The following is a 20239-nucleotide window of genomic DNA, read 5'->3' as shown; positions in this document are numbered from 1 at the left end:
GGGATTTATGGCACGGCTCTGCGAGCAGGGGAAGGGCCGGGAGTTAAACTGAGCCTGAGCTAAACCCTGCAGATAGAGGACTCCTCTGTCCTGGCTAATCCCCGGCCCCCTCCCCGCGCTTATCAGATTGCTGAAGGTGGAGATTATGCACTTGGTGCCTACAAAGTCATGTTTGGCTGCCATCTCCCTTCAGAGATGCTCAGATAGCCCCACTCCTGGTTGTACCCACATTCCTTTGGGTGCAGCACATACCTGAGGTGGTCTGTCATGTGAAACTGGGAATGTTTTGGTGCAAATCGAGAATGTTTCTTCACTTAAAGTTTGTATTTCCTTTGTTCATCCCTTTATTTTAATGTTTTAGAACAGTGAAATTTGCAGAACAGTGCAAATGTGCATGCTGTGCATAGCAAACCTTTTAGAGATTAACGCAGATTGGTTCTGGTTTCTACTGGGTTTAAGCTCTGGAGAAAGCTGCTTGTGAGTAGGAGCAGCTGGTTTAGATTTTTACATGGCTTATGTAACAGAAAACTGGTTTAATTTCTGGTCCCAAAACATTTGGCTCATTCATTTCTCTTGCATTCACTTGTGCTGCAGCAGTATGAAGCTACACCCTGGTTTGTCAGCTTGCTTGGGCTTTATAGAGGCTGGAGAGGACTTCACTGTGACTCTTACCTCCTGCTGCTCCACAAATCCCTCCTGTGGATAAACACCTTTGTCTCAGAAAACTCCCTGGTCAAATCTGAAGGAGGAAAATCAGCTTGGTGTTGTGCTGGAGCGAGTTTGACCCAGCTCATTTTCACAAGCCAGTGCTACCCATAGGCTGGGGAGGGTCTGTGTGCAGACAGGAGCAGTGGGTGTGGGCAGCATCACAGGCATGGTGTGGGTTTGTGTGTGCCCGGTGTGAGCTCCCCTTGGCTCCCAGTGTGGGTGGTGGGCACAGGGAACTGCCGTGCCCTGCTCTGTGCCCAGGCAGCCACAGAGCCCCTGCCACCTCCTGGGTCCTGCTGGGCCGTGGGTGTTCCTGTCCCTGTGGGCAGTGGCACTGTCCTGCCTTCAGGCCAAGGAACACCACAGACAGCCTGGTTTAACCAGCGTCCCTAGGAAGGGTGTGAGAGAGTGAGAAGCAGCAGAGTGGTTCCTTTTTCTTCCCGTGCCTGGCTCAGCCAGGTTGATCCAGTCATCTGGGTGGTGTTTGGCATTTGGGAAAGCAACCCCATGGAGAATACTGGACTACTGCAGAGCTGTGTGTCCCTGAATGTATTTGAATGGCTCCTACCTTTGCAGTGCAGATCTGTTTGCAACTGTTGGGATTTTATGGGGTTAAAACACGAGATGGGGGCTGGGGCAGCTTGGCCTGGTGTGCAAGGGGTTAAACTGTTGAGCTGTGGAACATCTGCTACAGGAAGAGCTGCTGGTGCAACTTGCTGGCATTATTTTAAGCATAGCTGACTTGGTTGAAGTGAGGTTTAGGCCTCCCCATGCAGTAGGAGGTGATGAGATTCTGAGTGCACTACCTGGGTCTCTTCACCATCATTTTCTTCCTTTCTGTTTGACATCCCTGTCTGGACCAAACCGAGCATCATCTCTGCTCTCTCCCTCAGGCAGTGTTAGAGTCTTAAAATACTGAATTTAATGTGACAGCTCCTGTTGTGGAGAGCCCTGAAATTTACATTTTTAGTCATCCAAAGGCTTTTCAAAGATTTGGAAAAGGACCAGTAAAATCACATCCCTGTGGCTCAGCTGTAGGATGGTTTCTGTAACGATGCTTTCAGGTTCTTGGCGGTGGCTTGTGAGGGCAGTGAGGCTGTTGAAGCCCAGAGGTGCTCCTGGAGTCTGTGAGATGTGACAGGACTTCATAGCCACTGCTGTCTGCCAGGTTTCTGTATTTGCACTCTGTGCAGTTGAGGTGGGACATTTCAGAACCCTTTTTTCCCCATTGGAGTTTCTGTTCCTCTCTGCTAAGAACAGCAGGAAGGTCGCTGGAGGCTGCTGGGGAGAGCCCCAGCAGCCCTGCCTGGCAGAGGGGAAGGGGAGGATGGAGCTGCCCCTGCAGGATGGACCCTGTGGCTGCCCCTCTGCCAGACCCACTGGGCAGAAACCAGGCCAGGGTCTCCTCAGAGCTCCCTCTTGCCTTGCAGATGAGCGGGTGGATCAGCGAACCTGCCTGATCTGCGGGGACAGGGCCACGGGGCTGCACTATGGCATCATCTCCTGCGAGGGCTGCAAGGGCTTCTTCAAGAGGAGCATCTGCAACAAGCGCGTGTACCGCTGCAGCCGCGACAAGAACTGCGTCATGTCCCGCAAGCAGCGCAACCGCTGCCAGTACTGCCGGCTGCTCAAGTGCCTGCAGATGGGCATGAACCGCAAAGGTAACGCCGGGGAGAGGGGACACTGCCAGTGTGGGGGCTGCACGGCCATGGGGAGAGGGGACACTGCCAGTGTGGGGGCTGCACGGCCACGGGGAGAGGGGACACTGCCAGTGTGGGGGCTGCACGGCCACGGGGAGAGGGGACACTGCCACTGTAGGGGCTGCACGGCCACGGGGAGAGGGGACACTGCCACTGTAGGGGCTGCATGGCCATGGGGAGAGGGGACACTGCCACCGTGGGGGCTGCACGGCCACGGGGAGAGGGGACACTGCCACCGTGGGGGCTGCCCTGGGGAGAGGGGACACTGCCACCGTGGGGGCTGCACGGCCACGGGGAGAGGGGACACTGCCACCGTGGGGGCTGCACGGCCACGGGGAGAGGGGACACTGCCACTGTGGGGGCTGCCCCGGGGAGAGGGGGTCACCCTCACCCGGGGGTCAGGGCTGTGCTGTGGCTCTGGCAGTGGCTCAGAGCCCCTCACGCGGAGGTCAGGGCTGTGCTGTGGCTCTGGGGACAGCTCAGAGCCCCTCACGCGGGGGTCGGGGCTGTGCTGTGGCTCTGGGGACAGCTCAGAGCCCCTCACGCGGGGGTCGGGGCTGTGCTGTGGCTCTGGGGACAGCTCAGAGCCCCTCACGCGGGGGTCAGGGCTGTGCTGTGGCTCTGGGATCAGCGCGGGTCCCTCACCTGAGGGCGGTCTCACCTGCGGGGGCGCAGCGCCACCTGCCGGCCGCGCGCCGCCCTCCCTGCTCCCCTCCTGCCCTTCCTTTCCTCCTTTCCCCTTCCCTTTTCCTCCTTTCCTCTTCCCTTAATTTCCTCCTTCCCTTTTTCTTCCTTCCCCCAACAACCGTGTGAATTTCACTCCCCTCTGGTGTCCCTGCCAAGGCCAGGGAGGCCTCAGGCAGCCCTGAAGGTCCTCAGTGTTGGGTTCTGGAGCTTTCTCTTCCTGCCCTGCTGCCCAAGTTATGGCATTGTTGGGTTGGAAAATCCCTTCAATATTAGGTCTAAATACAATAATTTTTACGTTCAGATAAGGGGCAGAGCTTAGCGTTGGTAGGAAAACCAGTTTTGAGGAGACTGGCTGTCATGCAGCCCAGGACCAGGATGGTATTCCAGAGAGAGTCCATCTGTATTTGGGAACCATTTTTGATGGACCACCAGCAAAAACATTCCTACATTTTGTTGCAAGTGTAAGCTATTGTCTGCTAAAATTATGCTTTGAAGTCAAACAACCAAGGCAATTTGGGAAGCTTCTAAATCACAGTTAGTGGTATAATATCTTGGAAAATGAGAACAATTCCCTCAGAATTCCTGTAATTCCAGTAAGTTTAAAAAACGTAAAGGGGATATCCAGCTGAGGATATCTCAAACCAAGCAGCAGCATGGCTTCTGTGGGACAGAAATTTCTGCTCAAATTTTGTGTCATTTTCTGCTCTGGGAGGGCCTCCTGCAGCCCCTGTGCCAAGCAGGGTGAGGCTGTGCAGCAGCAAGGTCACCGTGCAGCTGGGCAGAGCCTCCTGCCAAGTCTGGCCAGGTCGTGGTGGGAAAGAGATCAAGCCCTGATAAACAGGGACCAGCCTGGGAAGGGGGACACGGGAGCAGGGCTGCCACTGGCCTCTGCAGAGAGAGACAGAGGCAAGGGCAAGGTACAGAAACTGCTCCAGGTTTATCCCCTTAGCTGGATTTCACTGCAGCTCCCTGGAAATTGATTAAAGAGCCTTAAAAATGCAGCTGAGAAATGAGGCTGCCCCTCTGAAATGCAGCTGTGCGGGTCGGGGTGGTAACTTGAGTTTTAAACAGCAGCTTTGCAAGCAACCAGCAGGGTCACACATCTCCCCTCTGTTTTCTGTGGTGGCTGTAGGAGATGGGCCCCTCTGAAGGGACAGCAGGGGAAGCAGCCAGCAGTGCAGTGCTTTGTGTCTGTGCTGGTGGCTGCACTGGGGGTGTCTCTCTGGTGCTCCACGGGGCTGTGGGTGGTGGAGTTGGACGTGCTGGCCTCACATCTCATTTTCCAGCAGTCCTGGGCATTCACTGGCTTATTTTCAGGGGTCAGATAGGGTTCCTTACCCTGTTCCACTTCTCAAATTATGCTGAAATTAATTGTGATAAAGGATTGCTATTTCTTCATTGCCTGTGACTCAAGGAGCACATGAAGAAACTAAAATCCTTGAGTAATGCTTGTAGCCCCATTGATGTGTCTGTGCCTTTTGGGGTGAGAACCATGCTGTGTGCTGCTCAAGCACTGGAGGTTTCTCTGTAAACTTCTTTAATGAAAAAAAAAAAAGAATCTTTTAAGGTATAAAAACTTCTTCCAACATAAATAGGTATCTGTTAAATAGCCTGCAGTAGGGTTCCTCACTAAGGTTTGGTTGTATCTTTCAGCAATCAGGGAGGATGGCATGCCAGGAGGCAGAAACAAAAGCATTGGACCTGTCCAGGTGAGCACGTGTGGCTGTCCCTTGTGGTTCCCTTCAGCTTTGGCCTCCTGGGCTGGGCTGGGCTGGGCTCACACCACAGCAGCTCAGCCTGGGCTGGGCCTGGCTTGGCTGAGCCTGCATCACCCCTGGCCGTGCCTCCTGCTGGTCTGGCAGGCTCTGGCTCTGTCAGAAACACGTCAGGAGCTGTAGATTGGTAAATGGAGCTGGGTGCTGCCTGGACACACGGACAGGCTCGCTGCACCCTGTCCTTTGTGCGCCGCACAAGGACGTCTGTCCCTCCATGACTCCCAGTAAATCTCATCTGCCTGCTGCAATCCCTCCAGCTGTGGCAAGCAGGGCACCAGTAAATGTCTGCCTGATTGATGGCCCAGCTTGTGCAGAGATGCCTTGTAAAGAGAGAGGGAATTCAGCACAGCAGCTTGTGCCACAGCCTGAGGAATGATGGCCATTTCCAGCTTGCTCCTGGAAGAGGGGTCTTTTAAAAGTTTAGTGTTTATTTTAGCAAAATAGAAATAACACTGAAAGCAATGTCTGTGAGTCTGAGTGCCTGGGAAGGAGCCCTCAGCCCTGCCCAAAGCGTGAGGAGCCAAGCAAACTCTGCCTTGCTGGGCAGTGTCAGACACAGCCTGCAACCACACAAACCTGTTTCCTGCTGTTCACATTAAGGGACATACACAGGATTAAAAAAAAAAAAAAGCCTCTAAATTTTTGTTGCATTTTCCCCATTAGTGGTGGAATATTCCTCCAGGAGCATGCCCAGCACTTTAAACTTTATATTACAGCGAACTCAGTGTAAAAATTTTTTTACTCTATTTTAGCTTTGTGTATGTTACTGTCTAGAACTTAAGTATTAAGTGCTCAATTGCTACTTCAGGTGCTACCTGGTTCTTATCTGGAGGAAAATAGGGAGCTCTGGCTCCCTGTAAATGTTTTCCTGACTGATTTTATATGTGTCACCTTGCCTCTCTTGATTGCTTTATCAAACCAGAGCCTGCCCCACCTCCTGTTTGCCATTCCCCCTGCCAGTCCTGAGTGATGTTCCCAATGCCCTGGCCTCAATTACTGCCAGGTTTCTCAGGGTGTGACAGTGGCTGATTTACAGCTCGTTGCCATGTCCATCTGACATCATCTTTTCATGTGTCAGTTCCTGTCTGCTGTGCTGCCCTCACTTGAACGGTGCTGCTGGAGGTCACCACGATTACCTGTAAATAGAATTTTCCCTGTGTGTTGTTAAATGCAGGGGAAGGATGTGGTACCTGCAGGGGGGCAGGAGGCTCAGCCCTGTTGGGGGTGTTTGCAAACAGAGGCTCTGCTTTTCTGTTTCCAACCCTTGTATCCTGTATTTGACAGATATCAGAGGAAGAGATTGAGAGAATTATGTCTGGGCAAGAATTTGAGGGAGAGGCAAACATGTCATGGAGCAACAACGGAGACAGTGACCATAGTTCCCCTGGAAATGGAGTTTCTGAGAGCAACCAGCCTTCACCTGTTTCTACTCCATCTTCAAGGTGCGAATGACCCCTGAAAGAATTTGGTGTTACAGGAATCTTGGATTTCTTTCCCTGAGTGATACTTGGGGTCAGTGTAGGGAAAACACGTGAGTGCATCTTTGTGTAAACTGGTCATGCAGCAGGTTCTTACGTCTCTGATTGTGTTCTAAGACAAACAGGCACCGGGTTGAAAAGAATTGAACTGGGAAATGAGATGTTTGTGAGCAAAGGAAGAAATCTTGAGATACAATTATATTTAAAATATACCTCAGTTTATATTGTTTGTGTTTTCTGCAGATCTTGAGAACTTGATCACCTTTCATTGCTCATTCTGCATAAGCTCTTTCTCTGCACTTTGCTCAGATTCTGAAAATAAAACCATTTATGTTAGTAATGGGTGGTGTTATGTTAAAGTTGGCTGCTGTGAGTGCAAACCTCCTGATGCAGCCTTTGATTGCAAACACTGCACAAATCTCAGACCTGATCCCATCTGCTTTCAGTTGCAGCTTAAGCTTGGCCTTGTTTGTGTTCACTGGCTGTGCGAGTACTTAATGTACAGTCCTAAATTCTGGCCCTGTGAGGAGGCTGGGGTGGAAAGGCTGGGCACAGGTGGGTTTTGGGTTTCTGCTTTGCCCCCTGAATGGCAGCTCAGCAGCAGCTCCCAGATCTCCATCACGTGGAACCAGTGCCCAGCCAGGCTGGGTGCGCAGCAGTGGCTTTCCCTATTTCTGTTCACGTTTCTGGTGGAGCTGGATGTGGCACTGCACTGAATCAGGTGGAGTTTCGGGGGTGTACTGAAGAGCTTTTCCTTCTCCAGTAGGTCGGTGGAGCTGAACGGCTTCGCTGCACTCAGGGATCAGTACCTGGGCACGCCGGTGTCCACGCACTACCAGTACCTGCCGCACCTTTTCAGCTACTCAGCGCACTCGGCGCTGGTGGCGCCGCAGCCGCGCAGCCTGGAGCCGCAGTCGCACGGCCTCATCAGCCAGCTGCTGTGTGCCGAGGACCTGGAGCCCCTCAGCACCCCCATGCTCATCGAGGACGGGTGCGTGGGACAGGGACAGCCCTGGGGAGAGCACAGCCACGGGGCAGGCAGCAAACCAGAGCCCATCCCACCGGGATGCGGCTGGGGCTGGGGTAGGTGGGCCTGGCTGGGGCAGGGGCTGGAGCTGGGGCTGGGCTGGGCTGTGTGGGCCTGGCAGCAGCTCCAGGCTGCATGCTCTGGCCAGGCTGGGTGCTGGGCAGGTGGGTGACCCCAGGGGCTGTGAGGACTCCCCTCAGCCCCTGCCCAGGCTCCTGATATTGTGGCTTCTGTCACCAGGTGACACTCAATTCCCTTGGCATTTGCCTTGTTTCCAAGTTCCCCGTCAGATGATGTCATTCAACATTTTTAATGGTTTTTCTGCCTTTGTACTAACTGTGCCTGCAGGTACAAAGTGACTCAGGCAGAGCTGTTTGCGCTGCTGTGTCGTCTGGCGGATGAATTGCTTTTCAGGCAGATTGCTTGGATCAAGAAGCTGCCGTTCTTCTGCGAACTCTCCATCAAGGACTATACCTGCCTGCTCAGCTCTACGTGGCAGGAGCTGATCCTGCTCTCCTCGCTGACTGTTTACAGCAAGCAGATCTTTGGTGACCTTGCAGATGTCACCTCCAAGTACTCTCCCTCTGACGATGAGCTGCACAGGTGAGATGGGCTGAGCTCAGGGAGATCTGGGGATGAGGAGCCACGGGAGCCCAACAGACAGGTGTCCTCTGACCACCTCCTGGGACAGGTCACTGTGCCTGTGGCTGTTTTCTTCTTCTATTTTTTAGGGAACAGTTGTTCCAGGCTTAGAAAGCTCATCATGGTTGGTCAGTGCTGGATCACAACTCCCTTCTGCAGGGAAGGGGACGGTGATGTGTGGGGCTGTTTGAGTACCATGGAGCAATGCTGTTGTCCTCCAACAGAGCCTTACAAGCCACCATTTATGAGGAGGGTAAAACTGACCAACACTTTGGGTAACCCTGACGCACAGGAAAGAAAGTCTTATTTAAAAACCCTTTGGGCCAGTGGAAAGGTTGTTCACATAGCTGGTTGTCTGTATTATCAAAGTGTTCATTATTAATTGCTATTTCATTGTTTTGATTAGATAAATTTAAAGATGTTGCAACTTAGCTCTTGTTTTTTCCATGGTACAGACTATCTGATGCTCTGAGGAACCTGCCTTTCATTTATCATGTTGGTCAGGGTGTTGTTTTTTGGTTTGGATATTTTATTTTGTAGTCTTGGTGCCAGACAGATTTTTCTTTTGGTAGTAGAGTCCCAGTCTCACCATATTTTGGCAGAACAGGTGGGATTTAGAGGAACTGCTGTCCATCCTCCTTTTAAACACCTGCCCTTTGCTCTCTGCCCTTGCTGGGCTCACGATGCTGCCAGAGTCGCCAGGGGATGTGTGATGAGCAGAGATTTACAACAGTGCTGTGGTCCTCGGCCACTGCAGTGTCTCATGGTTCCTGGGGGCTCCTTTGTGCATCTGTTGTGACAAGCAGAGGCACTGGCTGGCTGAGCCCACACTGGGGAGCAGGGAGCTGGCCCCAGGTGTCTCATTTCCTGGGACAGGTTGCTCTGCGCACAGCCATTCATCGTGCATCTGGTGCAGCTCCTGCGAGGAGCACTGAGGGTCATAGAAAACCACAATGACACTTGTTCTTGCATTCAGCTGTCCTTTTGTTCCTGCTGTCCTGGTCAGAGCCTCACTAGAGAAGTGTTTGTTTCATTTTGAGTTTGTAATAAATACAAGCGAGAGGTAAGACAACGAGACAAAGGAGGAATCCTCACCCTGCAGGAACCGGCAATTCAGAGCTGGTCGCCTTGAAGGTCCTTCAGAGAAGATCTGTGCACATGGATGAAAATAGGTGTTCTTGGGAAAGGAATGCTTCTGCAGTCTCCTCTTGTGATTTAGCTTTTCAAGTGTCATTAATTGTCATTAGTAACCTGGGAGAATGCACACCCAAAGAGCCATTTAGCGGGAGCTGCACAGATGAGGGACTGGAGCTGTGTAGCTCCCTCCCACTGGTCTTCATGGTCCTTCAGCCATGACTTGACTGTCTCCAGCAGCAGTGGGATGGTTCATGGGTATCAGTCTCCCTGTCCAAAGCACTAGTGGAATATCTGGTCTCTTTGGACTTGAGAGGGGCCCTTTAGGAGAGGTGTCCCATTTCTGGGTGTTCTCAAAGTGCCCCTGGCTCCTCTGGCATTGGTCAGGAAGGAATGACTGCAAAGGGAACTTCATTAGAGCTCACACCTGGTTGGAGAAATGTCACTGAGCAGGGATGGTCTGGCACTTGTGAGTTAATTTCTGCTCTTAACAAAATGACAAGAGCAGTGCTAAAGCATAGGTGACAAACAAAGGCATAGAATGAGCTCCCCAGCTCCTTTGTTTTAATTGCTTCTAACAACTGGCTAAACGTTCTGTTTGCCTGCTAGATCAAATGTTTTCTTTTATTGTGCTGTTTTTCTGAAGATGAATATGAAATGAATAGACTCCTGACCTCCCCCAGCACTCCTGATAGCGCTTCCCTTCCCCCTCCTCCCCAGCTGATGCCGACAACTCCCAGCCAGAAACTTGCCTGGTGTAAACTGTGAGGAAAAGTGTGTGGAGGAGTCAGTCCTCGAGAAGAAATAGGGCTGTGAAAAACAGAACAGCTTTGTTTGAAAGGGGGAGGAAAGTATGTGCAGAAAAGTAAGACAGTTCAACTGCAGGAGTGAGAGAAGAGCTCTCCTGGATTTATGAAGTGATGAGTGGTTGGTAAAAATGTGCATGCTCTAAAAACAATTAAACCCCACAGATGACTGAGTGGTCTTTGTGCTCATTAACTTCTTGAGCTTTGCAATCTTGCACCTGCAAGATTTTTAATGTCAACTGGAGAGCAAGAAAACTTGTACAACTTTAGATTAGCCGACAAGGCTTTCATCGCTTACAATATTACTTTCTTGAAGAACTGACCTGGAGTTCAGACAGCTTGTTTTCACTTCACAGAGGTCAAACCCCATCATGCATTTTACAAATAACTTTGAAGTAAACAAACACACATGCCAAAATAAGGTATTATTCAGTGAAAAAGGTTCTATTTCTGTTCTATTCAGAGATGGCTTGCTGGCTGTGCTCTTATTCTTTGTGCTGCACAATGCCAGAGCACGCTGAAGCTTCCCGAAACACTTCTGTCCCACTTCTGAGCGCTTCTGCAATATGTGCCTGCTTTGAAGCTGGGGCTGTTGCTGTGAGATGTGTTCCCAAGAGGCTGCTCTGGCCCTGGGCAGGTGTGGGATGGTCTGGAGGTGCCTGCAGACACCCACAGCCCTCCACACCCTCCCACTCCGCTCCAGCCTGGTCCTTCCCCATGGCTTTTTCATGGTGCACATGTGGGGTGTTTCTCCTGATGAAGTGTGGCACCCTCTTTAGCAGGAGGACCTCATTCTGCACCTACAAAATCTCCATCAGGCAATTTTCCAGGAGGTTTTGGGGTGTTCCCTGTGCATCAGTGTGCCCTGTGCTGCCCATCTCTGTCACTGGCTTTGCTGCAGATTCCTGGCTCTGTGAAACCTTCTCTGCTGTTAGAACAGGCTGGTGGTGAACTGAATCACCAAGAGGGGATTTTTTTCTAAAAATATCTGTAGATTGTGGGCTCCCCATCCCTGGACCAGACAGGATGGGGCTCTGAGTAACATGGTCTAGTGGAAGGTGTCCCTGCCCTTGGCAAGAGAATGAGACTGGATGAGCTTTGAGGTAATTTCCACACAAATCAATCCATGATACTATGATACTGCATTTGTAACTGAGACATTTTCCTCCTTATTTTGGTACCAGCAGACTTAAGGCAGTTTTGATGACTTTTTAAAAAAATTCTCTTGCAAGGTGTTAGAATCTCTGAAGTCACTTTAATGAGCTTCATGCCTTCACTGTCCAGGCCGTGTGCTGTGCGTGCTGATGTGATCTCTGTCCTGCAGGTTCAGTGAAGAGGGCATGGAGGTGATGGAGCGTTTGATCTACCTCTTTCGCAAGTTCAACCAGCTGAAGGTCAGCAACGAGGAGTACGCCTGCATGAAAGCCATCAACTTCCTAAACCAAGGTGAGGCAAAGGGGAGCTACCAGCCACACTTGCTCATTTTTATGCCTCAAAGGATGAATTTGTAAGACTGGTTCCTCTCTTTTTAGAGTTTTTCAGACTCATTAAAATGTTTACGTTCAGGTTATATTCTTAGGTTTCTTAGCTGGATTCCTACTTTTTAGGTTCTATACCTAAATCTGACTCTTCACAGTGAAAGGTAATCACAAATGAAGTATTTACATGCAGGCCATGAATTCATCCTAGGAAAGGGCTGTATCCTCCTGTTGATTAAGCAGCATATTAAAGCTGGCAGTTCAGGCTCCTCCAAGACCCTGGGCATTTCAAAATCCGTGCGGAGACAAATGCTCAGTGAATAGTGTTCAGCTGTAATTTTGGAAATAAATGTCCCCAAAGTCTTTTGTACTGTGAAAGATAGCTGCAGTCTGTAAAAATGTGCTGCGGGCTCCCTCCTCCCCCGCTCATTTCCAGAGGGAGATAATGCTGACACTTCAATCTGTGCCGGGCTGAGGTTCCGGTTTGCTTCCCTGGGCAGTTTCCTGACACTGGATAATGCACTTCTCGAGCTGTCTCCATTGTTTTCCAAAATGTATTTTCATTAACTTCCTGTCTTCTTTTATTTTTAGTTGAAGTTTGCAATTTTTTATGTGAAATACCTGAGACTTATTTTTAAAAGTCAGCTTTTGGGCAGTAGATCAATGTCTCTTCCGTCAGATGGTCTCCCAGCACTGAGCCTGCTCCGCAGCTTCCTCGCTGCTGTGCTGGATCCTCCCAGGACCTGCCAGTGCTGCTGCTCACGCTGCCAGTGGGACTTCCTGCCTGTCCCTTCTTCCTCTGTGTGTGTCGCCTGACACTGGCAAAGCTAAATTTAAATATAAGAACTTGACAAGTTTATAAAGCTCCCATGACATAATTCATAAGCAGATGGGGAGGAATGTGATGATATCTTCAATTATAGAGCTGAGCACTGTCCTCAGCCAAGATGATACACCTAAAACCAACGTGTTCCTGTGTGAGGAGGTGTTACACTGATCTGCTGTGAGGACCAAACCCTGACACCTGGCTGTGTTGTGCCAGGCAGAGATTTCAGGTTGCTGAGGCTGTTCTCTCCAAGAGCATTCATTGAGCTGCAGGTGAGCAGTGTAGGACATTAGCTGTTTTCTTCCCAGCCTTTTGTGGAAGGAAATCCTGGATCTAGGCACACATATGAAGACACATCCATGATGCAGGCACAGCAGGAGGGGAGATGGGCATTTTAGTATTGGTCTAACCAGGTGCTGGAAGCCAGTCTCCAAAGCAGGGGCCCGGATCAGAGTGACAGAAATCAGTGTCATGAAGAAGTGGCAGTAAGTCTGCTGCTCTTCTGAGATGTTTTTGTCATGTTTTCATTGCTCTGATTGTATCCCTTTCCAGATATCAGGGGTCTGACCAACGCCTCCCAGCTGGAGCAGCTGAACAAGCGGTACTGGTACGTTTGCCAGGACTTCACAGAGTACAAATACCCCCACCAGCCAAACCGCTTCCCGGATTTGATGATGTGTTTGCCAGAGATCCGCTACATCGCAGGTAACTCTGAGTGCTTCTGAAAAACACTGAACTTACTGCAGTGAAACTCTTGTGGGCTTTGCTCCAGGATGTTTGTGTGGGAGCATTTCCTATCAGAGCTTCTGCCCATCTTTAAGCCCATCCTGGTGCCCTGAGCTCATCCAGTCTGAGGGGCTCTTGGCAAGGTGTCCTGGTGGTGCTGGTGGGCACAGGGTTAGTCCCACTTGGGGGAGAGGTGCCTTGCTCCAACCTGACACCCTTTAAGTGCATTTTTCAGTCTCCCCTTATTCTTCTTTCACTCCCAGATGGAGTGCATTTTGTCTCAAAAGGATGTAATCCTGGTTTGAGTAGTTATCTCATCAGAATTAGGGAGATCCCTGAACTGAGCAGAAAGTGATCAGCAGAGTTCAACCAGATCAGTGTAACCCCCAGGGTTCCTCATCTGGACCTCGGAAATCCTCAGATGAATTCTCAGCTGCAGTTGCATTGCTAATTAGATCTCCAAGGCCTAGTGTTACTAAAACTGTTCCTGGATGTTATGGCAAAGGGAGATGCTTGCCTCCCCGTGTCAAGGCTCCGTATGCTTCATCCTACTCCGTCATAATGAACTAGATAATAATCTCAGAGTAGCTCTTGTAATTTACTCATGGAGATCAACAAGGGGGTTTGAGATGAGATGGGATTTAGCCTTTCCCACTTTCTATAAATACTTCTCCATTGTGGAGAAATCATTTTGATCTGACTTTGCCCATTTATTTTGCTTTCTATTCAGTGAATAAATCATATTGTGCCCAAATGCATATCAAATGTCTAATGTAGCTGTAGGATGATTAACTGTTTCTGTGAAAGGTTCAAGGTAAAACCATCTCCAGTGCTGCTGGCTTAGGTGTCTCTGAAATCTGATTCAGTTGTGGCTGCTAATTCTGGTTTCTTTCTTACCAGGAAAAATGGTGAATGTCCCTCTGGAGCAGCTGCCTCTCCTTTTTAAGGCCGTTCTACATTCCTGCAAGACGAGTGTGAGCAAAGAGTGAGCGCAGCTGGCCCCGGCCGGTGCCTTACGCGGAGCCTGGGGCCGGGCCCGGCTCACCCGGAGAGGGGCAAAGGCCATCCAGGCAGGAGACAGGGCACTGCGCCTCCCTGCCCTCGTAGCAAGAATCTTTTTTGTTTGTTTTTGTTTTTTTACTCGTTTTCCTATATATTTATTTCACGACAGAGTTGAATGTATGATCTTCAACACGATGCACATGGTTCTGTAAGAATGCAGCAGATGCATTCTCCAGCAGTTTACAGAATGTGAAGATGTTTAATGTTACAGTGTTTGTTAGGGTTAGTTCTTTTGTATTTGGGGCTGGGGACCGAGATGACTAAGACTACCTCAAGGAGAAGATGCTGTTCATGCACTGCTCTTTCCATGATTTGCATCCAAAGCATTTGTCACAGAGAGCAAATGTTGACAGAGCTGTTATTATCCCAAAGGGACGACTTTGGAGAAGTGGGTGCTAGAGAAGTGCCAAGCTTTTTCTTTAATTTTAAGAAGGCAGGAGTGGAGAAGGAGAAGTCTGTCTAGGCAGTTGGTTTCTTTTCCCCTGGCAGTTTCCAGTGGGATGGCAGTGCTCTGAGGGGCTCCCTGGCCCTGTCCTGTCTGGGGAGCTGCAGGGGGGGTCTGTCCCAGCTCCTCCTGGCCAGATAACCTCTTACTATTACCACAACACCTGCCAATTCCTCTGAATTTGTGTTCCTGCAGTTCTTGACAGGCTCCTGGCATTACACAAAGGTGCTTCTGTTGCTAGAGGATGGCAAGGACTTTATCATCACTTCCTTAAAATCCATTTTAGGTTTACAAAAGCAGGAAATACCTACTTAGAGAAGAGGCAGGATTGTCCCTGTTAAATGTGTTCCTCCAAAATGGTACCTGACTTCTGAGACTTCTGCATTGCAGCAACCCCCATTTTGGGAGCAGTTACTGTATCCTGTGTTAAATGGGGCCTGTGTAGTGGGGTGAGGGACTCCAGTGTCCTCTGGCACGGCTTTCTCTGCTGGACTCAGGGAATGGGTGTTCCATAGTTAGATCCTGCCAGGACTGTCCTGTTCCTTGTGGAATCCCAGGAAAAACTACATTACTGCTGTACTTGGTTACCTGTCATGTTATAGGTGTTGCCAGGCTTACATTTTCCATCTCTCAGGCTCTCCACAGCTCCAGATGGAGAACTGGTTTAATGACAGCTGATTAGCTGATTGAGTGATTGCTAGGTGCTGATGTTTAGCTAAACTTGGGCATTCTCATGAGTGACCTCATGATTTCCTGCTCATGATGGGGAGGTTGGATGAGATGCTCTTGATCTCATCTTCTTCATTAGGAATTAATATTCAAAGACTCTGTCACTCTCCTAGACAGCCTTGGCTGGATTTCCTTCCCTGCCTCCTTAGATGTAAATCTGGCATTCACTTAGCAAGGTGGCTCCTCGATAAGTGTTTGAATGCTGATTTAAAAATACTTGTGGAAACAACTTTTGTTCCCTCAGGGTAGGAGGGATGAGTCACTACCTTGTCTTTCCCTGGTGGCAGCTGTGTGGCACAGAGCAAGCACAGCTCAGCAGGGCTGCAGCTGCTGTCCATGAATGTGATGGTGAGCAGGAGGAGAATCCCATTCCCCAAAGTCGTCCCTCCCTCCCTCCCTGCTGTCCCAGTGGGTGCTGCTGGCTGCAGCCCGAGGGGGGCTGTGCCCTGCGGGTTTGGCACAGCCTGCTCACACCACACCAGGGCCTGCTGCTGCCTCACCACGGGCATCCATCCCGCTGGGCCGTCTCCCAGCTCAACGATTCCCTCTTCTCAAAGTCCATAGCTGTTCATTTTCCATTATTTAACAGGAGGTTACGGGTACCAGCTGCTGGGCACAGCAGCGGCTCAGCTCGGTGCAGCTTCGCACCCAAAGGTGGTTCCATAAATCTCATTTACTTTCTGTGTGTATTCTCAGGAAAGCCTTCTGCATACAGCCAATACCTCACGTGTTCAGGGGAAGATTTTAGTGTATCTGTTTGTGAGTTAGAATGTATTTCTCAGCTTTTGAGTTTAATTTCCGAATAGATTGATATGATCTTTTTATTACGGGTTATTTCTGGCTTGCTGTTCTATACACTCAAGGAATTGTTAAAATTGCATAGGAGTGATTTTATTCTACAGTTACTGAATTATTATAATCTGTTGGTGAATAAGTGTTTTAATTAGTGTACATAAAAGCAGTCATCTTGTTGCCAGCTACCCAACAAAAATAATCTATTGGGTAATCTGTGGTTTTCCAAAATAGTCTCCCAAAACTAATGCTGTACCAACAACAACCAAAAACCTAAATTCAGTTATGATGACAAACAGACATGAATGTTCCACTTTCTGTTGTAGAAAGCAAATTTTACAACGGTTGATTGGCAGCAGTATCCGTTCCCAAATACACGTTTGCCATAGGGAATAGAAAATCCTTCCTGAACTGACAGGTAAGGAAGCAGCAAACAGACCAGATGGAATCACGGGACAGTCATTCCTGATATCTTCTGCACCAAGTCCTCTAATGACTTGTATTTTTTAAACAGGGTAATGTGAATGTGTTGCATTGCAAACTCAGGTATTATGAGAAGGTAGGAATGTAGCTAGAGACGTAGAGACGTTAGGTAGATGTATTTGTGAATTTGGTTTGAAGGACACCCTGGAAAGGTTGGAATTTTTGTTCCATTCTTCATGTAACATTCAGTTTACAGGGACTCATATTTTATTTGTGCTTAATGCTACTAGGGGGAAGTTCATTATCTTTGGTATCTATCTGCTCTTGCTTATCTGACCTTCTGTCATAGAGAAATCTATCAACAATAATAGTCTTTGGTAGAATTTTCTGCCATGACAAGTCAATTTTTATCCCCGATTTGAAAGATAGATTGGCTGGCTGACCCCCTCTTCTCCTTCAAAGCATCTGTGCAGATAGAAAGCTGAAGAGTTACTTTTAATCCGAGCAGAGATTTGGGACATAAATTCAAAGTGCTCAGGGGAGGCTGCTGAGGAGCAGCTGGAAGGGTCCCGCTCTCAGGGCTGCTTCCCAGGCGAACGCCAGACCCTGGGGCCTCAACAGAACCTTCTGGAAAGTGAGTGAGTTTTCTTCCCCTTCAGCTCAGGCTCCTGCCAGGAGCTGAGCCTTGACCCCTCAGTGTGGCTGCTCTCACTTGCTGGGGGGCCGTGGTGGCCCCGTCCCCAGCCATGCAGAGGCTCCAGTGGCTCTGCTCTGACCCCTCCCCTGTGCCAGCAGGACCTGCCCTTGCTCCTCAGGCTTCTGCACAGACCCACAGCCACTTCAGGTAAAGGAGTTTAAGTCTTGTCCTTCAAACCAACTTTAAAAAAAAAAAAAACAACTTGAATTTCTTTTATCTTTACTACATTTTTTAAAAGGAAAAAAAGAAAAAAAATATTCTCCTGTGAATGTGCTATTTCCCATTCATTCTTCTTTCTTGGTTTTGATTTGAAGCTGTGAAGCTCGGTGTCTGTGAAAATGTTGTTATTTCTCAGGATAATAAGCGGCAATCATCCCTGCCACATGAAAGGCAGGAGAAAGGGGAAAACTTGGGGAACTAGTTAAAGTATGAAACTAATTTTTAAGTTGTAGATGATGTGTAAATGGAGGGGAGTGCATAGCTATCAGTACCAAGCTGTGGTGTTTCTCTGGGTTCATGGTGTGTTGTTTCAATGCACAGAAGCTCAGGGATAAGTATTTAAAATGTGACCCAGAGAAACCCTAGTTTTGATGTTGCAACAGTTGCTTCTTTCCCAACTTGTCTGGAGGGCCCTGGAGAGCTGACAAGGCCCCAGATGGGGATTTTGGGGGGAAATCTTTGGGTTTGGCTGTGGGAAGTTTGCCTGCTGAAGGCTCAGTGCTTTGGGCAGAGCATCCCAAAGGTGCACGGGGCTGTAGGAGGCTGTGTCCTTGCACCACCCAGCAGCTGGGGACCAGCTCTGCCTGTGGGGCTCCATTTCTGCATTCCCTCATAGCTAAATGTTAAATGTTTGACTGTTCATGGAAAATGAGAAACAGGAATTTCTCATTGTGTCCCTGGCAGCCAGTTGCAGGGCTCTGTACTCTTTGTTGCTTATGAATTCTTAATTTTCATCAGTACAGCTTTCTCACTGTGGTTGTAGGAACAGTCAGACAGCTTGAGACAGGCACTGGTGTGTGACTCTGGCTGAGGGAGCTGGGAGGGGATTTCAGCCCTTCAGACTTTTGCTGACTCTCAGTGCTGGTTCTGTCTATGGCTGGATGGGGCTGTTTGGACACTCATAGCAGCTGTAAGCCAATCAGAGTCTGCAAATCTGAGTTTCAACCAGCCTCACAAAAAGCTGGGGAGGCCAATCCAGGCAGTGTCTTTCCCTTGGAAAAAAAAAAAATTAAAAATAGCTCCTGTGAGCTGCCCTCTGACAAGTCTGTGAAAGAAGCAACATGGATCAGTGGAAGAAATGCCCCCAAGGGCAAAAAGAAACAGAAATTGAGACCAGATGACGATCAACCTTAACAAAGCCTTTTGTGATTCATTGTTTCTTTCAATTTATAAAATGTCTTGTAATAGTTGATAACATTATTGACTCAATTTCCATAACTAAACTACCTCGTGTGACATCCTGTTTATCATCTCAAAGGGATTGTGTGAAAAACTAAACACTGCCAGTGTCTGTTGCCAGCGAGGAGCAGGGGCCGTGATTGCTGGAGTTGTTTCCCTTCCCGTGGGCTGGGGTTGGCTCCTGTCACTGCTGTGTGTCCTGTGCTGAGGTTGAGCTCTGCTGTCCCTCCCTGGGGACAGTTTGGGTTTTGTCAGTGCCCATTCCAGCTCAGCCTTGGTCAGAGGCTGCCTGTGTAACCTGGGACCCCGCAGTGTGTCCGTCCTGGCAGCCCGGGCAGGCAGCAGGTCAGGTTTGCTGCAGTGTCGGCCCCTTGCTGGTGTGAGGGATGTTTCCAAGAGGGTCAGTCCCAGCTCTTGGCTCCTTGGTGATGTTCCCAGCGATGGTTTCTCCCGTTGATTTTTCCCACAATCCCTTGTGTAAATCAGGGAAGCAGGATGTTCGGCGTGGCACACGGTGAGCATGGGCACACTCGGAGCCGGGGCTGGGCAGGAGGGTGTGCCTGGCCCCCTGTCACCGCAGGGGAACGGCACCGGGAGCTGCCCCCTCCCCACACTGTGACCAAATGAATGTTTCTGCCGGCGGCTCCGCCTCAGCCTGCCCGCCCCCGCTCCGCTGCTCCGCTCTGGGACTTGACTACCTGTGGAAATGTGACCAATAAGTGTTGAATGCATGTTTAGTGAGTGTTTAGCTGTATGAACTAATAAATGTGAAATGTTCTGCACCGCTGCTGTCTCCAGGCTGTTTGTGCCTCCCCCTTTGGTGGTGGCTCTGTCTCAGGGTGGTGCTGCCCTGGCTGCTGCTGTGCTTCTGGAATGGGCTGTGGGTGTGGGGAAGGCCTTGGGGCTGCTGCTGTGGCTGGGAACTGGGATAAGGGCACTGTGCCACACGGGATTTATTCCCAGTGAGGGGGCACTGAAGATCAGCAGTGGTGGGGCTCCCTGGGAGGTGGCAGAGGATGCTCTGTGCACGTGGGCTGCCAGGTTTGTCCTCACCTTCAAAGGAAGCTGGAGCCACGCAGAGGTGACGAGGCAGCCTCTCCCCTCACCCCGTGTTTGCACGAGGCACTGCCTGGAAAGCCAGGCTGGAGTGGGAAAAGTACCAGCACCTTTTAATTTTCAGCTCAACCCCTACTGACCACTGTATTTTGATTAGAGCTCTGCTTCCTTTTCATCTCGGTGCTCCGGCGGGTGACAACTGCGGCGGCCCCGCGTGCGCGGCGCAATAGTTTATCACCGAAGGCCGGCGGCTCTATGAATTCAGAGCCAGCGCGGAACAAATCACGCTGTCACTAACGTCAAACTTGTTAACCTGATCTTTGGTGGATCACTAGTGTCAACATTGCATGGGACATACATTATCGGGCCCAAGGACTTAGGGAGATGTGTTTGTCAGGCTGCTCTGTCACAGTCCCACTCTTGACCTTCGCTAAGTAACTTTCAAGGGTAAGCTGCTTTCCTCTTGACAGGAGTGGCTGTTCCCAGGAGTGTCACCCCATGGGCACTGGCTGGGACAGGGCTGTGGGGTCAGCTGGGTCACCTCCCTGCAGTGGCGCAGTCAGACCAGCAGTGGGTGAAAGATCTGCTGGGATGGTCCTGGGAGGCCTCTTCCAGAGCTGGGGAAGGTTCTCCAATGATGTCCACCCTGC

The 20239-nt window shown here is 50.0% G+C and overlaps 1 protein-coding gene across 3 annotated transcripts in view; it reads left to right on the top strand.

Annotated features, from left to right (window-relative positions):
- NR6A1 (nuclear receptor subfamily 6 group A member 1) overlaps positions 1 to 19315 on the top strand; it is a 71751-nt gene extending 52436 nt beyond the window's left edge. For 2 of the 3 annotated variants that reach the window (XM_071454419.1, XM_071454421.1), the window contains 8 exons: positions 2139 to 2369; positions 4749 to 4804; positions 6155 to 6312; positions 7112 to 7339; positions 7724 to 7978; positions 11282 to 11403; positions 12814 to 12966; positions 13888 to 19315. In XM_071454419.1, coding sequence (XP_071310520.1) covers positions 2139 to 2369; positions 4749 to 4804; positions 6155 to 6312; positions 7112 to 7339; positions 7724 to 7978; positions 11282 to 11403; positions 12814 to 12966; positions 13888 to 13976 — 1292 coding nt within the window. In that variant the 3' untranslated portion in view covers positions 13977 to 19315. The remainder of the gene's footprint in view (positions 1 to 2138; positions 2370 to 4748; positions 4805 to 6154; positions 6313 to 7111; positions 7340 to 7723; positions 7979 to 11281; positions 11404 to 12813; positions 12967 to 13887) is intronic. The other variant, XM_071454420.1, reaches the window with a different exon arrangement.
- Positions 19316 to 20239: the final 924 nt, after the last annotated feature.

This window comes from Agelaius tricolor, unplaced genomic scaffold (assembly GCF_023055355.1).
Source record: "Agelaius tricolor isolate 1412-34295 unplaced genomic scaffold, bAgeTri1.0.p SCAF_38, whole genome shotgun sequence".
In the NCBI taxonomy this organism is placed as follows: Eukaryota; Metazoa; Chordata; class Aves; order Passeriformes; family Icteridae; genus Agelaius; species Agelaius tricolor.
Note: the sequence above shows the minus strand (reverse complement) of the source record. Positions and strands in the feature narration are given on the sequence as shown.